Below are 19206 nucleotides of genomic sequence, written 5' to 3'. Positions count from 1 at the left end.
ACAGGGCCAAGACTGATTTTCATATGGCTGGGTCCAAACTGGGGTGTCGTGGTGAGAAAAAAGACGATGGATTAAACTAAGATCTGTTAACTTGGGTGAATGCTTGCATTTTTCAGCATTCCATTCATCATCTGTTTATTTTGCCAGTGAAAACAACATTACACCCTCAAAGACCGGTGCAGCAACCTCACAAACTTCTTCCATGACAAGATCGCCACCAAATACAGAAACTTCAACCCCCAACCTACACCTACAGACTTCCCCGATATATATGCCACTACTGCAACAGACATGAACTAGACTGGCCACCTGGAACCTCCTCTCCACCCTGGACACCACCTCCATCATGAAATACAAGCACTCTGGAGCTCCCACAGACCCAAAGAATCAGCCAGGAGCTCACCACACTGTTCAACATCTCAGTCACCACTGAAACATTTCCAGATGCCTGATAAAACGCTAACGTCAGACCACTCCTCAAAAAACCATTTGCCGACCCCAGTGAGCTCACAAGCTACCGGCCAGTCTCCTTGCTCTCATTCCCAATCAACGTACTGGAAAAGTGTATCAACAAGCAACTCATGACTCACCTGGAGCAGAACCAGCTACTCAACACCTCCCAATTTGTTTTTCGTAGCAACCACAGCACCAAGACCACCCTGATTGCCGCAACTGATGACATCTGAAGCCTCCTTGACCAAGGAGAGAAAGCAGCTCTGATCCTCCTTGACCTTTTAGCAGCCTTTCACACTGTATCCCACCACACGCTGATAGAAGACTCCACCAAATCGGCATCCAAGGGGATGGACTCAGATGGGTCATCTCCTTCCTCTCCAGCAGAACACATTGAATCCACCTACCACCTTTCACCTCTAAACCCAAGGATATCATTTGCAGTGTCACTCAGGGCTCATCCCTGTGACCCACACTCTTCAACACATATGTTACCCTGCTGGCCTCATCGTCCGATCTCACGGTCTCAGCATAATATCCTACGCAGATGACACTCAGCTCATCCTCTCACTCACCGATGGCTCAACTACCACCGGGACCAACTTCCACAGATGTATGACAAACAAGAACAACTGCCTGAATCTGAACAGAGACAAGATGAACGTACTGATCTTTGGCAATAAAAGCAACCCATAGAATGATTACTGGTAGCCATCAGACCTAGGACTCGCACCCACACACTTTGAACACAACAGAAACCTATCAATCATCAATGACAAGCTCACATAAAATCACAGATCAATACCGTCTTCTCTGCCTGCTTCCTCATTCTGTGCATGCTATGTAAGATCTTCAAGTGGCTGCCACTGCACACAAGACCCACCTGACACAAGCTCTTAACACCAGCCGACTAGACTACAGCAGTGCTTGCTATGTAGGAATCGCCACACAACTCCCACAGAGACTCCAAACCATTCAGAATGCCATGGCTAGACTTACCCATAACCTCCCCCGAGGAACCCGTATTACACTCCACCATAAACCTCTACTGGTTTCTCTTACAAAAGTGATGCCAATTCAAGCTGCTGAGCCACGCACAGGAAGCACTACGCAACCAAGGACCCGCCTACATCAACCACCACTTGAACTTCCACTAGCCATCAAAAAGATTCAGCCCTGCCTCCCTTTCACTTGCCCAGACTCCCCACATGTACCGAAACAGAAGTGGAGGATGCTCCTTCTACATCACAGCAAAGACCTGGAACAGCCTCTCCATGCAGCTCGACTAGACCATCTCCTCACTTCCAGATTTCTGAAGGACCCCTGGCTTTTCCAATGAGCCCCTGGACCTTCAAGCATCTGGATACCCTTTCGGGTGATCAGCTGCACTTTATAAACCTAGATTGATTCATTGGAGTAAATATTACAATTGAATAGGGTGGAGAACACTTTAAAATGCGTTGTGACTGGCTGCTTACCGAACAGCATGGCTTAATCACTATTAGTAATCTGAGCTCTTAATTACAGTTGTTAGAGCTAAATAATAAATATATAAGAGGCGATAGTGGACCCAATGTATGATCTGTGAACCAATGGATACCATATTATTCTGTAACTTTAACCTTGAAAAGCCAATAAATATTACAACACCTTTTCAAGACTAAACACACAATGCCTCCCAAAGCTGAATAGTAACAGGCGAAAAATAGAAAAGTCCAATGAAGCCAAACCCATGTCAGATTTGCAAGATAGCGTGTTACGTCACTGAATTCCATTGAGACTAATTGTACATGACTTTATTTTATGAGGGTAGACTGAAAATCAAGCTTCAATCTACCTTCTTGGAACTACTCTGGACACCCTTGTGTAAAATGTTTTCAGATTTGTCTGACGGATCTGCTAGAAATTAAGTATTTGGAAATACTGGATCTGCAAGCACTGACATAGACGGAAAACCCGTAGCTTCCTTATGTGGCAACAATGTTAACATGTAAGATGTTCACACTGTTTACCAGAAAACCTTAAGTAAGAACTTAACTTTTTTGATTTGGTTATTTTATGGCTAAATGTGATATTTAAAAGACACATATAGACACTACGGAATCACTCACATAAAATTAAGGTCATTGTGTTTATCTAAACTTCTACAGTCATTGCTGGTAAAACATATTGTTACAAGCGTTCATTGTTTCTTCTTTCTTTTAGGGATAAACACTGGAAGCAGATTTACAATCTCCTTGCGACAACTTTACGCAGCCCGTCACTTCTGTGATGCAGCCGCATCGTAAACAATGCACCACGTTGCGACATATTTAGAACGTGACACATCTAGGGAGATATGTCACATTGTAAAGCCCTGCGTCAAATTATAACTGCGTCAGGTATAATGTATGCAGGGTGGGCGTTCCAACGTCAGAAAGCCTCGTAAAAGTGACGCAGTGAAATCTACAATTTATTTATAAAACTTATAAAGCGCACTGTCGCCTTGCAGGCATCCTGGCGCTGGTGCTCAGAGAATGAACGGAGGGAACAGAAATAAATCAGCCAACTCAAACCATAGGGAACAGCCAAGTCTTCGAGATACAAGATTCCACTGAGTCACGTTTACGATGCCACGGATAGCGATTTCCTCCTGAGGCGAAAAGCCGGGAGTAGGCCTGTCTGTTCTGTTGTTTTTAACTTTTGAGAGTCACTCATTCATATTGTTGTTTTTAAAGGAACGCCCACTCCCTACTTCACCAGGGCGCATTCACGACATTGATTTGCCGCGCAGCGGATTCTATCGCTGCCGCGGGACCTGGGAACCGCCGCCATCAGCGACGCCCACTTAGGCCACGCCCCTCGCTCGAGAGGCCACGCCCCCTGACACCGCTATATCTGCCGCTGAGCACAAGCGGACAGACGATAGCGATTTCCTCCTGAGGCGAAAAGCCGGGAGTAGGCCTGTCTGTTCTGTTGTTTTTAACTTTTGAGAGTCACTCATTCATATTGTTGTTTTTAAAGGAACGCCCACTCCCTACTTCACCAGGGCGCATTCACGACATTGATTTGCCGCGCAGCGGATTCTATCGCTGCCGCGGGACCTGGGGACCGCCGCCATCAGCGACGCCCACTTAGGCCACGCCCCTCGCTCGAGAGGCCACGCCCCCTGACACCGCTATATCTGCCGCTGAGCACAAGCGGACAGACGATAGCGATTTCCTCCTGAGGCGCAAAGCCGGGAGTAGGCCTGTCTGTTCTGTTGTTTTTAACTTTTGAGAGTCACTCATTCATATTGTTGTTTTTAAAGGAACGCCCACTCCCTACTTCACCAGGGCGCATTCACGACATTGATTTGCCGCGCAGCGGATTCTATCGCTGCCGCGGGACCTGGGAACCGCCGCCATCAGCGACGCCCACTTAGGCCACGCCCCTCGCTCGAGAGGCCACGCCCCCTGACACCGCTATATCTGCCGCTGAGCACAAGCGGACAGACGATAGCGATTTCCTCCTGAGGCGAAAAGCCGGGAGTAGGCCTGTCTGTTCTGTTGTTTTTAACTTTTGAGAGTCACTCATTCATATTGTTGTTTTTAAAGGAACGCCCACTCCCTACTTCACCAGGGCGCATTCACGACATTGATTTGCCGCGCAGCGGATTCTATCGCTGCCGCGGGACCTGGGAACCGCCGCCATCAGCGACGCCCACTTAGGCCACGCCCCTCGCTCGAGAGGCCACGCCCCCTGACACCGCTATATCTGCCGCTGAGCACAAGCGGACAGACGATAGCGATTTCCTCCTGAGGCGAAAAGCCGGGAGTAGGCCTGTCTGTTCTGTTGTTTTTAACTTTTGAGAGTCACTCATTCATATTGTTGTTTTTAAAGGAACGCCCACTCCCTACTTCACCAGGGCGCATTCACGACATTGATTTGCCGCGCAGCGGATTCTATCGCTGCCGCGGGACCTGGGAACCGCCGCCATCAGCGACGCCCACTTAGGCCACGCCCCTCGCTCGAGAGGCCACGCCCCCTGACACCGCTATATCTGCCGCTGAGCACAAGCGGACAGACGATAGCGATTTCCTCCTGAGGCGAAAAGCCGGGAGTAGGCCTGTCTGTTCTGTTGTTTTTAACTTTTGAGAGTCACTCATTCATATTGTTGTTTTTAAAGGAACGCCCACTCCCTACTTCACCAGGGCGCATTCACGACATTGATTTGCCGCGCAGCGGATTCTATCGCTGCCGCGGGACCTGGGAACCGCCGCCATCAGCGACGCCCACTTAGGCCACGCCCCTCGCTCGAGAGGCCACGCCCCCTGACATCGTTTCGTGCCCCCCATAAATGTGTAATCCACGTCCGCGCAGCGGGCGCGCCGTTTGCGCGCCGAAGGCGCGCCTAAGGCAAGCCCGTCTGCGCCCGTCCGCGCCAGGACGGGCCACGGGGCACGACACTCTGGGCTACCCCTTTCATATACTCCATGCCAGCTGCGCTCGCTGAATGCTAACTGGCCACTGAATCAAGCTACAAGGTCCTACATCCTCAAACTGGGCATCGCAGGATCGGACACCATCACACAACCCTCATCCCCCTCTATCATTACCACCTCAGCCTTTCTCCTTAACACGAGATCAGCCGTTAGGCATCAGCTTGAAATCTACGACCTTCTGGATTCAAAATCACCAGATCTTCTGTTCCTTACAGAAACCTGGTATAAACCTGACTCCCTGCCTAGCATCCTTGCCGCCCTTCCACCTGAATACTCACTGCTTCGCGCTGATCGACCTGGAAGCAGAGCAGGCGGCGGCGTAGCTTTAATCGCTCGCAAGGAGTTTCATTTCCAAATTCTGGACTCGCCCATGATATCAGCCGCGGACTGTCTTGTAATACGCTCCACTTACCTCAAGACCCCTCTCACATGTTTATTGACGTACCGACCCCCTCAGTCGTCCCCTGACTTTCTCCCTGCCTTTCAGAACCTCTTGGCCACTTTGGTAATCAATAACGCCTCCGTCTTGGTTTTGGGCGACTTTAATTATTGGCCCACCGACCCCGCTGAAGACTCTACGTCCAAAGATTTCACTCAATCTCTTCTTAGTTTTAATTTTATCCAGCACGTCCAGAGCCCCACTCACATTGGGGGCCATATCTTGGACCAGATCTGGACACTTAACATACCTACTTCTCTTCCCACTGTTTCGCCCTGTTCCTGGTCAGATCATTCCTTACTTACCTTCACCATGGACCTGAATCCAAGCACACCCCCTCCCATTCCCCAAAACGTTTGGGCTAGGAACTGGAATAAAGTAGACATCACCTCCCTCTGTAGTTCGCTAGCAGCCACTTGTCCTGGCACTGTGGGCTCAGATCCCCATTCCGGGATAGTCACACTTGATCGTTGGCTCACCGCCACCTGTGACCCTGTAGCTCCTTTGAAGCGAATAATTATTAATCGCTCACATAAGGCCAATAAGTGGTTCAGCCCCGATCTCAAAGCAAAAAAACTGGAGCTTAGACAGGCTGAACGAGCCTGGCGCCGGGCTTATTCACCCATTGGCCGGCAACACTTTTTATCTGTACTTAATGATTACAAAATGTCTATACTCAGAGCTAAGACCGAGTATTTCTCCGGGCGCATTCTAGCGGCGGAATGCAAATCGCGTGAGATCTTTTCTACGGTACATGAATTAGCTTCATCGGATAGAGCCTCACCTAGAATTCCCCCTTCCCAGGCCTTATGCGAATCACTCAATGATTTCTTCATTGATAAAATTGCTCTGATCAAAGCGAACATCCCTCTCCCTTCCCCCACTTTTTTTCCCCCTCAACCCCCTGAAAATCACTACTCCTTGACCTCTATTCCTCCACTTGCCAGAGAATCGCTGCTCCCCCTACTCAATCGAGTTAAGTCGGGCTCTCCGACCGACATTGCCCCGGCACGTATCCTCAGCCAGCTTTTTGCGGCTTGCCCTTCACCAGTCCTGGCCTTCTTGAATAGCTGCTTTATGTCCGGACAGGTTCCGGCCCCCCTCAAGACTGCCATAATCCTCCCAATATTAAAAAAACCCGGAGTGGACCCCTCTTCCCCTGCAAATTACCGTCCCATATCCCTTCTCCCTTATTTGGGAAAAATAGCAGAATCCCATGTTTCCCAGGTGCTTAGCTCCTTCATCGAAAGTAGCAACTATCTTGCACCTTGCCAGGCGGGCTTTCGCCCCCGGCACTCTACTGAGAAGGTGGTCATCTCAGTTATGGACCATCTCAGGGAGGGCCTAGACATCAACATTCCCCAAGCCTTGGTCCTTCTGGACCTCTCCGCCGCCTTTGACACGGTAGATCACTCCATCCTCCTGTCCCGTGTCAAGGCGGCGGGTATAGGGGACCAGGCCCTCTCCTGGGTGGGCTCTTTCCTGAAGGGACGAACCCAGGCGGTTCATCTGTCCGAATTCTCAGCTTCACCCAGCAAGGTGAATTGTGGTGTCCCCCAGGGCTCCTCCCTTTCCCCTCTTTTGTTTAATCTTTATATTTTCCCCCTCATTTTTGCACTTCAACAAATGGAGGTCACAGTCTATAATTACGCTGATGACCTCCAGCTTATATTTAATTTCTCCTCTGCTTCATTTGCTGCCACTAACTTCCAGTCGGTTCCTTCTGTTTATCCGAGGTTGGATGAACGCTAACCATCTAAAGCTCAACCCGGATAAGACAGAACTGATCTTGACTGGGGGGAGTGGCAATCCTTGGTCACCATCCTTTTGGCCTGCCTCTTTTGGTCCCTCTCCCACCCCCTCTCATTCTGTCAAAACTCTGGGCATTATGCTCAATAATCAGTTGACACTTCACACCCACATTAGTTCTGTTGTTTCCTCTTCCTTCTTTGCCTTACGTACTATTAGGAAAGTATCCCGTTTTTTTTCTCCCTCTGCACTAAAAATGATTGTTATGGCCATGATTCTATCAAAACTCGATTATGGCAACATCATTTATAATGGAGCCCCGGCCTATGCACTCCAACGCCTCCAATTGGTGCAGAACCAGGCAGCTCGCCTGGTATATGGCCTTTCAAAATTTCACCACGCCTCCCCTCTTCTTTTCGCCCTCCACTGGCTCCCAATTAAGCAAAGAGCCCTCTTTAAGCTTGGATGTCTTACCTTTCAGGCTCGAGCCGGCACGGCCCCTACTTTCATCAATGCGGCTATAACCAACTACATTCCCGTAAGAGAGTTGCGTTCTTCCTCCGAATCTCTGCTAGTCACCCCTCGGTTTAAGAAGAGCCGCTCAGGCGGCCAGAAATTCTCGGTGCAGGCCCCCACTTTTTGGAACTCTCTTCCCTTTTCCCTAAGATCCCTGTCATCCTATACTGAATTCCGGAAAAACCTTAAGACTCTGCTGTTCCAGCAAGCGTTCAGCCCATAATTCTCCCCCCTCCCTCCCTCAGGTTGAAATCCTATAGCGCCATGAAACTGCTAGTGAACGTGCGCTTTAAAAATAACTCAAAATTCAAATTCAAATTCAAATTCACTGAGTCAAAACCTTGTGCCTGCTTGAAGCAGGCGTAAGGAGTGATGCAACATAAAATAAATAGGCATTCCGAAGCATTGCTGGAGTTGCATTGTGCTTGCGACACGACTCCAGCAATGCGTTACCTTTATGCCAATAGATACATAACATAACACAATATATTTGTTAACATAACAGAATTCATATAAAAGAACGGATTCCCGCTTGGCAGCGGTGTTCTCACATTGAGTTAAAAGAAATTAATTAGAGCAGTAATACTTGTTATTTATGTACGGAGCATGAAACATTACTTGCCATTTGTTAATCTTTTTAATTTCTGTGTGTTTGCAGGGTCTATTTATTTTGGTGTTTGCAACTCTTTGGGATACAAAGGTAAGCATTTTTACATTTTCCGCTCAAGAAATTCCTGTGCATTGCCACTTTATATTAACCTTATTTTCTCACTTGCTCCTAAAAATGCAGGTTAGAGAAGCATTGCTCCATCGAGTCTCGCTACCAGGATGGGCTTCCCAGCAGACGAAGGTATGTCAGTCTGCACGGTTATTCCTTTGGATGCATTGAGGTTTTTCAAAGTGTTCAGGAAATGAAGCAGGTTGCATGCCACCAATCCGAAGATAAAGCGGGTCATAGCTGATGAGTTAATGTATCAATATTTGATTTTGGACCTAGGAGGTCTTTTTTATCTGTTTTCTCATTTTATGGGTGGCGGTATTTGTAAAGGGCACACTCTTATGCCAACCTTGGACCTGGGTGGCCTTTTAGAAGTTATGTGGCAAAGGTTCCCTGGGACTCATTTGTATCTAGTTAACATCATGCACAGTATTATCCCCCTTGCACCCGGAGTTACAGCTACAGGGGATACCTGTAATTTTAAGTTGGGGAAAATTACTCACATTAAACGTCGTGCCCTGAGGGTTAACTACGAAATGAGGCTTTATCAATCAAATATTTAAATCCTGATCCTATTCCCACAGTAATAACTAATTTTGCCCTGTGTTGTCCACCCAAATCAGCTGAACTCTCAGTATGAAAGTAAACCGATTTGCAGACCTCCAGGGATATCTCATGAGCAGATTTCGAGCCTACCAGCCCCATTGGCATTAAGCAGTCAGTCATATTTTATTTTTTCAGTCAAAGTTACAAATACAATAATTAAAATAGGACTTTCAGATGATAGAAATAGTTCAGTTCTAAGCAAATTGCAGATGCAACACTTTTCACACAAAGTACCTTGGATGCGTCATGCACAAAGTAAAAAGGGCCGCAGGGAAGGTGATGCGTTGGTTCCTTACACTCAGCGAAGGTGATGCATAGGTTCCTTGCTCCAGGGGGAGGTGATGTGTTGGTTACTTACTACTGCGCAGGGGAGGTGATGCGTTGGTTCCTTACCGGAACGTAGGTGATGCGTCGGTTTCTTTATATGTCACCCAGCGATGCAACGGACTTGGCGCCTCGATGCGATGCAATGATCCGGAACAATGCGTGGATTCTTGCAGTCGCACAGCAGGCCTTGAATCAAAATCAGTGCAGTGATCTTGGACTTTGGAGATCGATGCACTCATTGCGGCATGCATCGATTTCTTGAGCCGTGGCAGCCACTGAGACGGTTTCTTTGGCGATGCGTCAGAAACCGGTATGGATGCGTCACGCATCCTGTTGTTGCATTGATTTTCCAGCTCCCAGCGGAAAAACAGTCTCTAGAGGTCCAAAGCAACAGCAGGCACCTCTTTGCAGGTCTGAACTCCCAGCAAGGAAGTTCAGGGGAGCTGGTGGTGAAGTCTTTGTGTCTCTGAAACTTCAGAACAAGAGGCAAGCTCAGTTTCAAGCCCTTGGAGATCTTACTCAAGCAGGGGACACAGCAAACATCAAAGTCATTTCTCCTTTCCTTGACAGCAAGTACCCACTGCAGGCCAACCCCAGACAGCAAACAGCACAGGGGCAGTATTCCTCCTTAGCTTCCCCGGCTCTTCTTCTTGACAAAGGTTCCCCTTGATTCCCACAAGTGATCTAAAGTTCTGGGGTCTGGGACCCAATATTTATACTACAAAATCCTTTGTTCTCTGTTCCTTGTCAAGGGGGCAACAATGGTGCCATGTCCCTTGACAAATCTCCTGTAATACCCGGTGAGTCCTAAGAAGGCTCTCACCTCTGTCTGAGTATTGGGGGGTTCCCAAGCCAGAATGGTATCAATCTTGGGCAGGAGGGCCTCCAGCTGGCTGCTCCCCACCTGGTACCCCAAGTACACCACAGAACCCTGCCCGCTCTGGCATTTGCTTGCCTTGATCATGAGTGTGCCCTCTGCAGAGTCTTCAACACTTCCCGGAGGTGGTGCAGATGTCCCTCCCATGTAGCACTGAACACTATGATGTCATCCAGGTAGGCGGCACTGAAATCCTCCAGTCCACCCAACCACTGGTTGACCAACCTCTGAAAGGTGGTTGGGGCATTCTTCAACTCAAAGGGCATCACCCGGAATTGGTAGTGCCCCTCTGGTGTAGAGAATGCTGACCTCTCCATTGCCCCATCAGTTAAGGCAATCTGCCAGTACCCAGGCAATAAGTCAAAAGTACTAAGGTACTGGGCAGCTCCCAACCGATCTATGAGCTGATCAGCTCTGTGGATGGGGTGTGCATCAGCTCTTGGTACTCCACACAGAACCGGAGTTCTGGCATGGGACCAAGACCACTGGGCTGGTCCAAGGGCTGTTTGAGGGCTCAATCGCCTCTAGCGCTAACATCTTGGAGACATCCTCCTTGATGCAAGCCTTGACCCTGTCAGTCACTCTGTAAATGTTATGCTTCACAAGAGGACTGCCTCCAGTGTCCACATCATGGACACACCACTGAATAACACCAGGGGTCAGGGAGAACAGAGCAGCAAACTGCCCCAAGAGTTGGAGGCAGTCCCTCTGCTGTTCAGGAGTCAGGGCTGGAGAGAGGGTTACACCATCCACTGACCCATTGTGTTACTTCACAGATAGGAAGTCAGGAAGAGGCTCAGTCTCCTCCTCCATTCCAGCATCTGTTGCTAGGAGCATGCCCACTTCGGACCTCTCCAAGTGGGGCTTAAGGCAGTTCACATGCAGGACCCACAAAGGGTTCCTTGGAGACTGCAAGTCCACCAAGTGGGTGACTTTACTCTTGCGCTCCACCACCTCAAATGGGCCGGTCCACTTATCCGGGAGAGCACAAGGCTCCACTGGGGCCATTACCCACACTTTCTGTCCAGGCTGAAACTCGATCAGAGTGGCCTTCAAATCATACCAATGTTTCATCTCCTCCTGGCTGGCTCCCAGATTCACCTGAGCGAGTTGTCTGAAGCACTTAGTCTGGTTCCTGAAGGCCAGCATCTAGCTTTATACATCCTGGGGAGGCTTACTGGGAGCTTTCTACCAGCCTTCCTTGACCAGATTTAGAGGTCCTATTACAGGATTCCCATAAAGGAGCTCAAAGGGACTGAACCCTAAGGACTTCTGCGGTACCTCTCTGTAAGTAAGCAAAAGGCATGGCAAGAGGATGTCCTATTTATGCCTCATGGGTTCACCAAGACCCATAATCATGCCCTTCAGGGTCCGGTTGAATCTCTCAACCAGCCCATTACCTTGGGGGTGGTAAGGAGTGGTGAACTTGTAGGCATCAGGGCACTCCTACCACAAGGACTTCATATACTTAGATATGAAGTTGGTATCACAGTCAGACACCACTTCTCTGGGAAACCCCACACTGGAGAAAATCCCCATCAATGCACAGCCCACTTCAGGGGCCATTACAGTCCGGAGAGGGATGACTGCCTGGTACCAGGTGGCATGGCCCACCAAGACCAGGATAAACGTGTTGCCCATGTCAATACCCATCCTCTCAAAGGGGGTGCTGACCACAGGACACGGCTGGAGAGGAGCCTTACACTTCCCCACACTCTTACCACCTGCCTGGCAAGTCTGGCAGGACCTACAATGAGTATCAGAACTCTTATGCATTTGGGGCCAGTAAAAGTGGGTGACAAGCCTTTCAAAGGTCTAGTCTTGCCCTAAATGCCAAAGGCACGCCATGAGCCAGACTAAGTAGGAAGGCTCTGAAGCACTGGGGTACCACCAGCACATTGGCTGACCCAGGCTCAGCAACATTAGGCTCGCTATACGGGCGACCATTTTACCAGTAAATCCAATGAGATCCAGACTGATCACCTGTTTTGTGGTTTGCAGCCTGCTGCCGCAAACCAACAAGAGAAGGCATTACCACTGCTCTGGCCGAATTCCTCCCTGGAGGGGCCTCCTTCCTACTGCTAATTGGTCAGATCAGGCACCCAGACCCACAGTTCAGTCACTTGTTCCCTTGTAGTCCCCCGGACATCCCCCTCAAGGTCTGCCTCCTCCTGGACCCTGGGAACTTTGTGGTCTGGTTTCCCTCAACCTGCCTGCCTCTTCTCTTTCTGGCAGGCACCGGGGCCACTCTTTCAGGCTCCAGGTCCTCTTGAATGCCCTACCGGCTGCCGTAGACCGAGTGGTCAAACACGCCCACTCAGGCAGACCCAACATCTCTAAATGAGACCTCCGCTCCACCTTTGCCCAAGGGGAGCTCTCCAAATAGTTGCCTAGCAGACAGTCAACAGGCATGGCTGGCCTCAGAACTAATCTCAAGGTACCTGAGACCCCCCACACTCAAAGAGAACTTGCACCACTTTGCAGTGGCACTCTAAGTTGTCAGGTGCAACTGGACAGTGTGGAGAAGTGTGGCTCACTGGTTAGAGGAGGCAGACCCTGATGCAGAGGTCAGACCCGGGACCAAGGTTCAATTCCCGACTCGGCAGGATCTTGAGCCCAAATGTCCACGGACTCGATAATTCTCGCCTCGGTGCCTACTCGAATCATGGGTTCACACTCTGCAGCTCTGGGCAATAGCCTGCTTAATCTCCACTACGGCCCCCTCGCGGTGGGATGCCTGGTCTTCACCTTAGGGATGCCCAGTAAGGGTAATCTCGCAGGGAAAGCCAGGACGGGTTCCCAAAGCAAGCGCTAAGAGACCTGTCGGTGATTTGGCGCTATATAAATCGAAATTAACATAACATAACATAACATAACTACTGGGTAGAATAAGTTGGGGTCCACCTGCTCCTCAGACACCAGCCTACAAATGACAGCTGTCACACTGGCTTCGGTGACTCTCAGACCCTCCACACTATGGCCATTGATGGTCACCCACTACCGGTGCTTCTTAGTGTTATCAGACAGATGAGCTATTGGGACCATCTCACTGTCTCCTAAAGAGACCAGGGACAATGCTGCGGGACCCCACCCCTCTTGGGCACCCGATTCCTCTGCCAAGGCTACACTAGCCATTTCCCATAGCGGTGCACCAATAGATGCAGTGGTAACCTTCTTGGGACACCTAGGATCCCCTTGGAAGTGGCCCTTGACCACAACCATAACATGCCTTTCAACCCCCTATGAACAGGCTTACCTGTCTGGACCCATGGCTTCCTTTCAGTGGGAGGCTGGGAACCCTTACCTTGGGTCCCCTGGGAATTACTTTTTGGCCCTTTTTGGATCTCCTTCTGTGTACCCTTGTCCCCCTCACTCTTCTGCTGGGGACCCTGCCCACCTTTGCCGGAGTCTCCCTTATGACCTTTTTGGACCCTGGTACTGACCAAGTAGTCCGCCTCCACAGCAAGCCTCCTGGGGTCAGTCAGCTTACTGTCAATCAAGTGTTGGCTTGGCTCTGGAAAACAATTATCTGACACTTGCTTCCATGCAACCAAATCATAGAGCCCCTCCAAATCGTTCACCTTGCTACCTTTCACCCAACCATCAAATGCTCTGCAAAAGTAGGACACATACTCCACCCAAGTACTTGACTCCAGTTATTAACGGTTTCTAAATTTCTGCCTGTAAAGCTGTGGGGTCAACCGATACCTTGCTACTAAGGCTTCCTTCATGGGGGCATAGGGCATCTGATCTTCAGTGGGCAATGCTAGCAATGTCTCCTTTCATTCACTGATAAAGCAGCCCACAACTCCGTTCCCTAATCTCTTTCAGGGACTCTGTGGGACCTCATTACTACCTCATAGGCCTTGAACCACTGACCAATGTCCTCACGCTTCATGAAATCCTTAATAATATCCTTGGGATGTATACCTTCCCTTCTCCAGGCACTGATGGTGCGCTGCCACCCTTGGGATTGATCTCTAGACTTGTGGCTTTCAGATACAACTCCCTAAACCCTTTTTCATGCTCTAAGAGCATCTTCTTCTCTTCCATGGCCAATTTTTTACTCTCCAACTCCAATTTCTTATTTTCCATGTCACACTCCTTCCCCAGCCTGAGGTTTGTAAGCTCCAACTCATACAACTCTACTTCTCTCCCTGTCCTCCAACTCCTCTGGAGACAGACCCTTAGAAGACACACTGCTGCCATCCCTGGAATGCAACTCCCCTCCAGTGAGGCCCAATAGCCCATCCTTCTCCCATCTAAATTCCCTCCACCATAGGTTTTTCGGTATGCTGACTGGCAGTCCTTGATTCCAACCAGGCCCTCACCGCCTTTTGGTATTCCTTCTTTCTGGTGAGGCCTATTACAGAGATTTTAAAGTGTTCGCAGACAGCTTTAAGTTATGGCACAGTGTAGGGATCAACCCTTTCCTCTTCAAAATCAATGTCCACAGTTGCAAGTTATGCTGGTTTACTCATGGCGAAAATTGGTAGTTCCCAAGTTGCAAAAAAGTCCAAGGAAAAAAAACCTCTACCAAATGTATGTGGTTGCATGATGGTCTGCACTCTACTAGTAGTGTACACCAATCACTGTATGCAAGTCACAAATGCAGGTCCAGATCCTCACAGCTTACCACCAATGTTAGAAATGGGGGTCTCTAGTTGGCAGAGGTAGGTAGCCTTGTCCAAGTAGGAACCCTTCTTCCTAGTCATGGTAAGGGGGTACATTTCTAAAATAACCACTGCTCACCCCATTGGTAGCTTGGCACGAACAGACAGGCTTATCTCAGAGGCAGTATATAAAGCATTTGTGAACACATTCTGTAATACAGTGAAAACACTACAAACGGACACCACAACAGTTTAGAAACATAAGTAATCTTTATCTAAACTAAAACAAGACCAAAAGTAAAAAATGAACAATACAGTAATAAAAATATGAATTTCAGATGGGAGAAATAGTTCTGATCAAAGCAAATTGCAGATGCGACACTCTTCACACAAAGTGCCTTAGATGCGTCACGGACAAAGCAAAAAGGGCCGCACGGAAGGTGAAGCGTTGGTTCCTTACACTCAGGGAAGGTGATGCGTTGTTTCCTTGCTCCCTGGGAGATGATGCATCAGTTCCTTACTGCTGCGCAGTGGAGGTGATGCATCAGTTCCTTACCCGAGAGGAGGTGATACTTCGGTTTCTTACAGTGTGGGGAGTTGACGCGTCGGTTTTTTACCGCTTCCCCCGACAATGCAACAGACTTGGCGCCGCAATGCGACAATCCAGAATGATGCATGGATTCTTGCAGCCTCACAGCAGGCCTTGCGCCGAAATCAGTGCGGTAATCTCAGAGATCAATGCTCTCGACGCAGTGTGTGGCGATTTCTGGAGCTGTGGCAGGAGCTGCGACTGTTTCTTCGACGATGCATCAGAAAAAGGTACTGATGCGTCACGCTTCTCGGTATTGCCTTGATTTTCCAGCTACCAGTGGATAAAAAGTCTCTAGAGGTCCAAAACAACAGCAGGCACCTCTTTGCAGGTCAGAACTCCCAGCAAGGAAGTTCAGGGGAGCTAGTGGAGAAGTCTTTGTGTCCCTGAGACTTCAGAACTGGATACAAGCTCAGTTTCAAGCCCTTGGAGATCTTCTTCAAGCAGGGGACACAGCAAACAGCAAAGTCCTTTCTCCTTTTGTTGGCAGCAAGTAGCCACTGCAGGCTAACCCCAGACAACAAACAGCACAGGGACAGTATTCCTCCTCAACGTCTCTTATCCTTGGCAACGGTTCCTCTTGATTCCCATAACTGATCTAAAGTTCTGGGGTCTGGGCCCCACTATTTATACTACCAAATCCTTTGTTCTCTGGTGGCAGAGAAGCCCTGTGCTTGTTCAATCCCAGTTCTGTCCTCTCTGGTGCGTCTTCCTGACAGGAGGTGGAGACAGCATTGTGAAACACAAACCAGGCCCTTTCAGGTGAAAGGAAGTCTCCTCCCCTACTCTAAATGCAGCACATGGCTATTCAGCCAGGCCCTGACTCAGCAGACTCTCTAACCCACTCCTCCCCCCCAGCCCCTGTCATCTAAAGCCAGTCATGCATTACACAAACCTACCAGAGACACACTGGATGGCTAAGCAAGAAAATACCTACTTTCTAAAAGTGGTATTTTCAAACACAGAATGTAAAAATAACCCTCAGTAAAAGATGCATTTTAATATTCTGAGTTCAGGCATACTAAACTTTGTTTTCCTACATTTGTTCCCAGGGGTAGCTATGTTTATAAGATGTTATAAGCAAACTCCCTATTCATTCCTATGGGAACAGGTAGCCTTGCAATAGTGAAAAACGAAATTGGCAGTATTTCACTATCAGGACATGCCACACACACCAGGGCATGTCCTACCTTTCACATACATTGCACCCTGCCCACAGTGGTACATTGGACCTACCTTAGGGGTGACTAACATGTAAGAAAAGGGAAGGGTAGGACCTGGCAAGTGGGTGCACTTGCCAAGTCGACATGGTAGTACCAGACTACACACAGGCTTCCCAATGGCAGGCCTGAGTTACATTTACAGGCTGCCTATGTAGGTGGCACAATCAGTGCTGCAGCCCACTAGCATCATTTGATTTACAGGCACCGGGCACACACAGTGCACTGTACCAGGGACTGACTAGTAAATAAAATCAACCAATCATGGAAACACCAATCCATAACAACAATTTACAAAGGGAGCACTTGCACTTTGGCTCTGAACAGCTGTGGCAAAGTGCCCAAAGCATCTAGACCAGCAAAGGGAGTCCAACACACAGCAAAAACACAGGAGGCAAAGGCAAAAAATGTAGGGGAGACCCACGCCAATGGTGTCAGGTCTATCAAAGACTCATTTCTTTTTTCATTTCAAACTGTAATAATACTGGTAGATTAACTTATCATACATCACCACTGGTCCTGATTGGACTCTTGACTGATTTATAGCCAAATCACATTGAACATCTACCTGTTTAGGTAGAAATACTGAAATAAACATACAATGGGCTCACAGGAATTTGAATTGGAGGCGTATTTCTTTCAGTTTTTGTTGGTGTTTCCATGGGGATGTAGACATTGTATCTGGTTCACAAGTTTTCGATAAAGCTATATCAGCGTATTGATTGCCATGATGCAAATAGGACCTAAAGGAATTAGTAAGGTAACACAACAGCCTGCATTCTGCAGTAGTGGGTGCTGCACACACAAACAATGTATCCATCTCTTCATCCTTGTATACAATCACAGCTATACATCCATTGATCCACATTTTCACTGCACGGATCAATGAATGTGCAGATATGTATGACTCTGTGTATGGTGGCATTTCTGTCGATCTGTGTGCATGTATTTGTGATGGCCTGGATGTGTATTGATTGCCCTTGGTTTGTTGCGCTATGTCTGCAAGTCAATGTGTTGTGTACATGAAGTAACTTACTTTGTGTGTCTCTGTGCGTGCACTATGCAAAAGACAAGCATATTAACTACTTGAGTATGCCGTAATGCATTTTGAGAGGTGGCAACCTGCTGAGAGCAGAGAAGGCTGTCTTGTCTGACAGCACTAGGTTGACAGACAATGTGCACAGAGTGAAAGTGCTGGGCTAAAGGCTGGTACTGTGGTGGTGAGCCATGAGAGCAGAGGGTTAATTAAGGTTTGTTCTGTAGATAAGAAATGTGTACTTCGCAGGACCAGTGTACAGAACTATCATGGAGTCCCAAGAGCATTGACAGAGAAATAAGACTTTGATTTGCACAGGGTCTTTTATAGCAGAAAGGTTGTCAGCAGGGAGCCCTAGGATTCTCATGCTATGCAGGCATACAGTAACAGGTCTGATAGTGACAGTTTTACCTGTCTCATGGAGCGTATACCACGCACAGAAGGGTAGCCACCCTCAGCCATTATTAGCTATCTAGATGTTATTTACATATTGATCAGCCTACAATCACAGGCCATATCAGTCTTTGGTTAACTGTAACTATCAATCATGTCAGGGGGCGTTTCTCATCTTTTCTGGCATACGGCATTGAAACAATTGTTGTATTAGCCTGAACAGAACTGTACAAGTTTAGTCTGTTGCACCAGAAAGTGAAGGGTACTTATGTTGTTTTATCCAGCAGCGTCTCCTGTTTTCTAGTCCAGTTTGTGACCTATGTTGACAATAGGGGACATATCAAGATCCAGTTTTCAGCATTGCACTTGCGCAGAAGAGGACTGTGTTTGCTTTTTCCCACAATTATACTGTCTGCAGCGCATGTATTACCTCAGAAAATCTACAAGTTAATGTATGAACTGTACAGATCAAAACTCAAAAACATACAGAGGCAACTGCTGTTCTGTGTGTCAGCTTTGCCGCCTGCAGATCATACTCTAACTTTGACAATTTCTTATTTAATACATGCACTGGAGGCTGCACAGTTTAATATATACAAGGTCATGGACCTGTTCGGCGTCTGCGCAGTGCCAAAAGCGGGACAAGGCCCAAGTACAGTATTAGAATTTTGTGATCTTCATAGGTGCTGTTCGTGCTGATTTTATAGTGAAAAAGAAAGTTCCCAGCACTAAAAATCAGCACAAAATTCAGAATTCCGACCGCTCACGGAAATCTCGCTGAGTTATATGTAACTCCGCAGAATTTTGCGGATTGAGACTCCATGAGTTCTGCCCCCCAGGTTTTGAGCCCCCTGTCTTATCAGGCACCCCTTTCCTCCCTGTCTCAACCCCAGCTTGTCTGGGATCACAATTAACAAGCCCTTTGAGCAAGAGCTCAGGCAAAGCCTTTGTGATGTGAAACTGTGGTAGGTGATCGCTCCTCCTCCTTGTTAACTCAGAGTGGCCCATATTCCTTTTGTCTCAATGTCTGAGAGTGATACACAAAAGACCAACTGCCAACTACAACTAGTCATGTGACCGAGGAAAAGGTTGCAGACACCAAATGGTTAGGGCAAGAAAATGCCAACTTTCTAAAAGTGGTAGTTTAAGAAATGTGATTAAAATCTGACTTTAACATTAAAGAGGGCCTTAAATTACAATTATTTGG

At 48.2% G+C, this 19206-nt stretch overlaps 1 protein-coding gene across 5 annotated transcripts in view; it reads left to right on the top strand.

The window, feature by feature from the left end:
- LOC144762467 (adhesion G protein-coupled receptor F5-like) overlaps window positions 1-19206 on the top strand; it is an 805746-nt gene that overhangs the window by 730320 nt on the left and 56220 nt on the right. For all 5 annotated transcript variants that reach the window (XM_078647682.1, XM_078647677.1, XM_078647680.1 and 2 more), the window contains 2 exons: window positions 8279-8320; window positions 8411-8470. In XM_078647682.1, the coding sequence (XP_078503808.1) occupies window positions 8279-8320; window positions 8411-8470 (102 nt within the window). The remainder of the gene's footprint in view (window positions 1-8278; window positions 8321-8410; window positions 8471-19206) is intronic.

Source organism: Lissotriton helveticus, chromosome 6 (assembly GCF_964261635.1).
Source record: "Lissotriton helveticus chromosome 6, aLisHel1.1, whole genome shotgun sequence".
Classification (NCBI taxonomy): Eukaryota; Metazoa; Chordata; class Amphibia; order Caudata; family Salamandridae; genus Lissotriton; species Lissotriton helveticus.
This window is presented reverse-complemented; position numbering and strand designations above follow the sequence as displayed.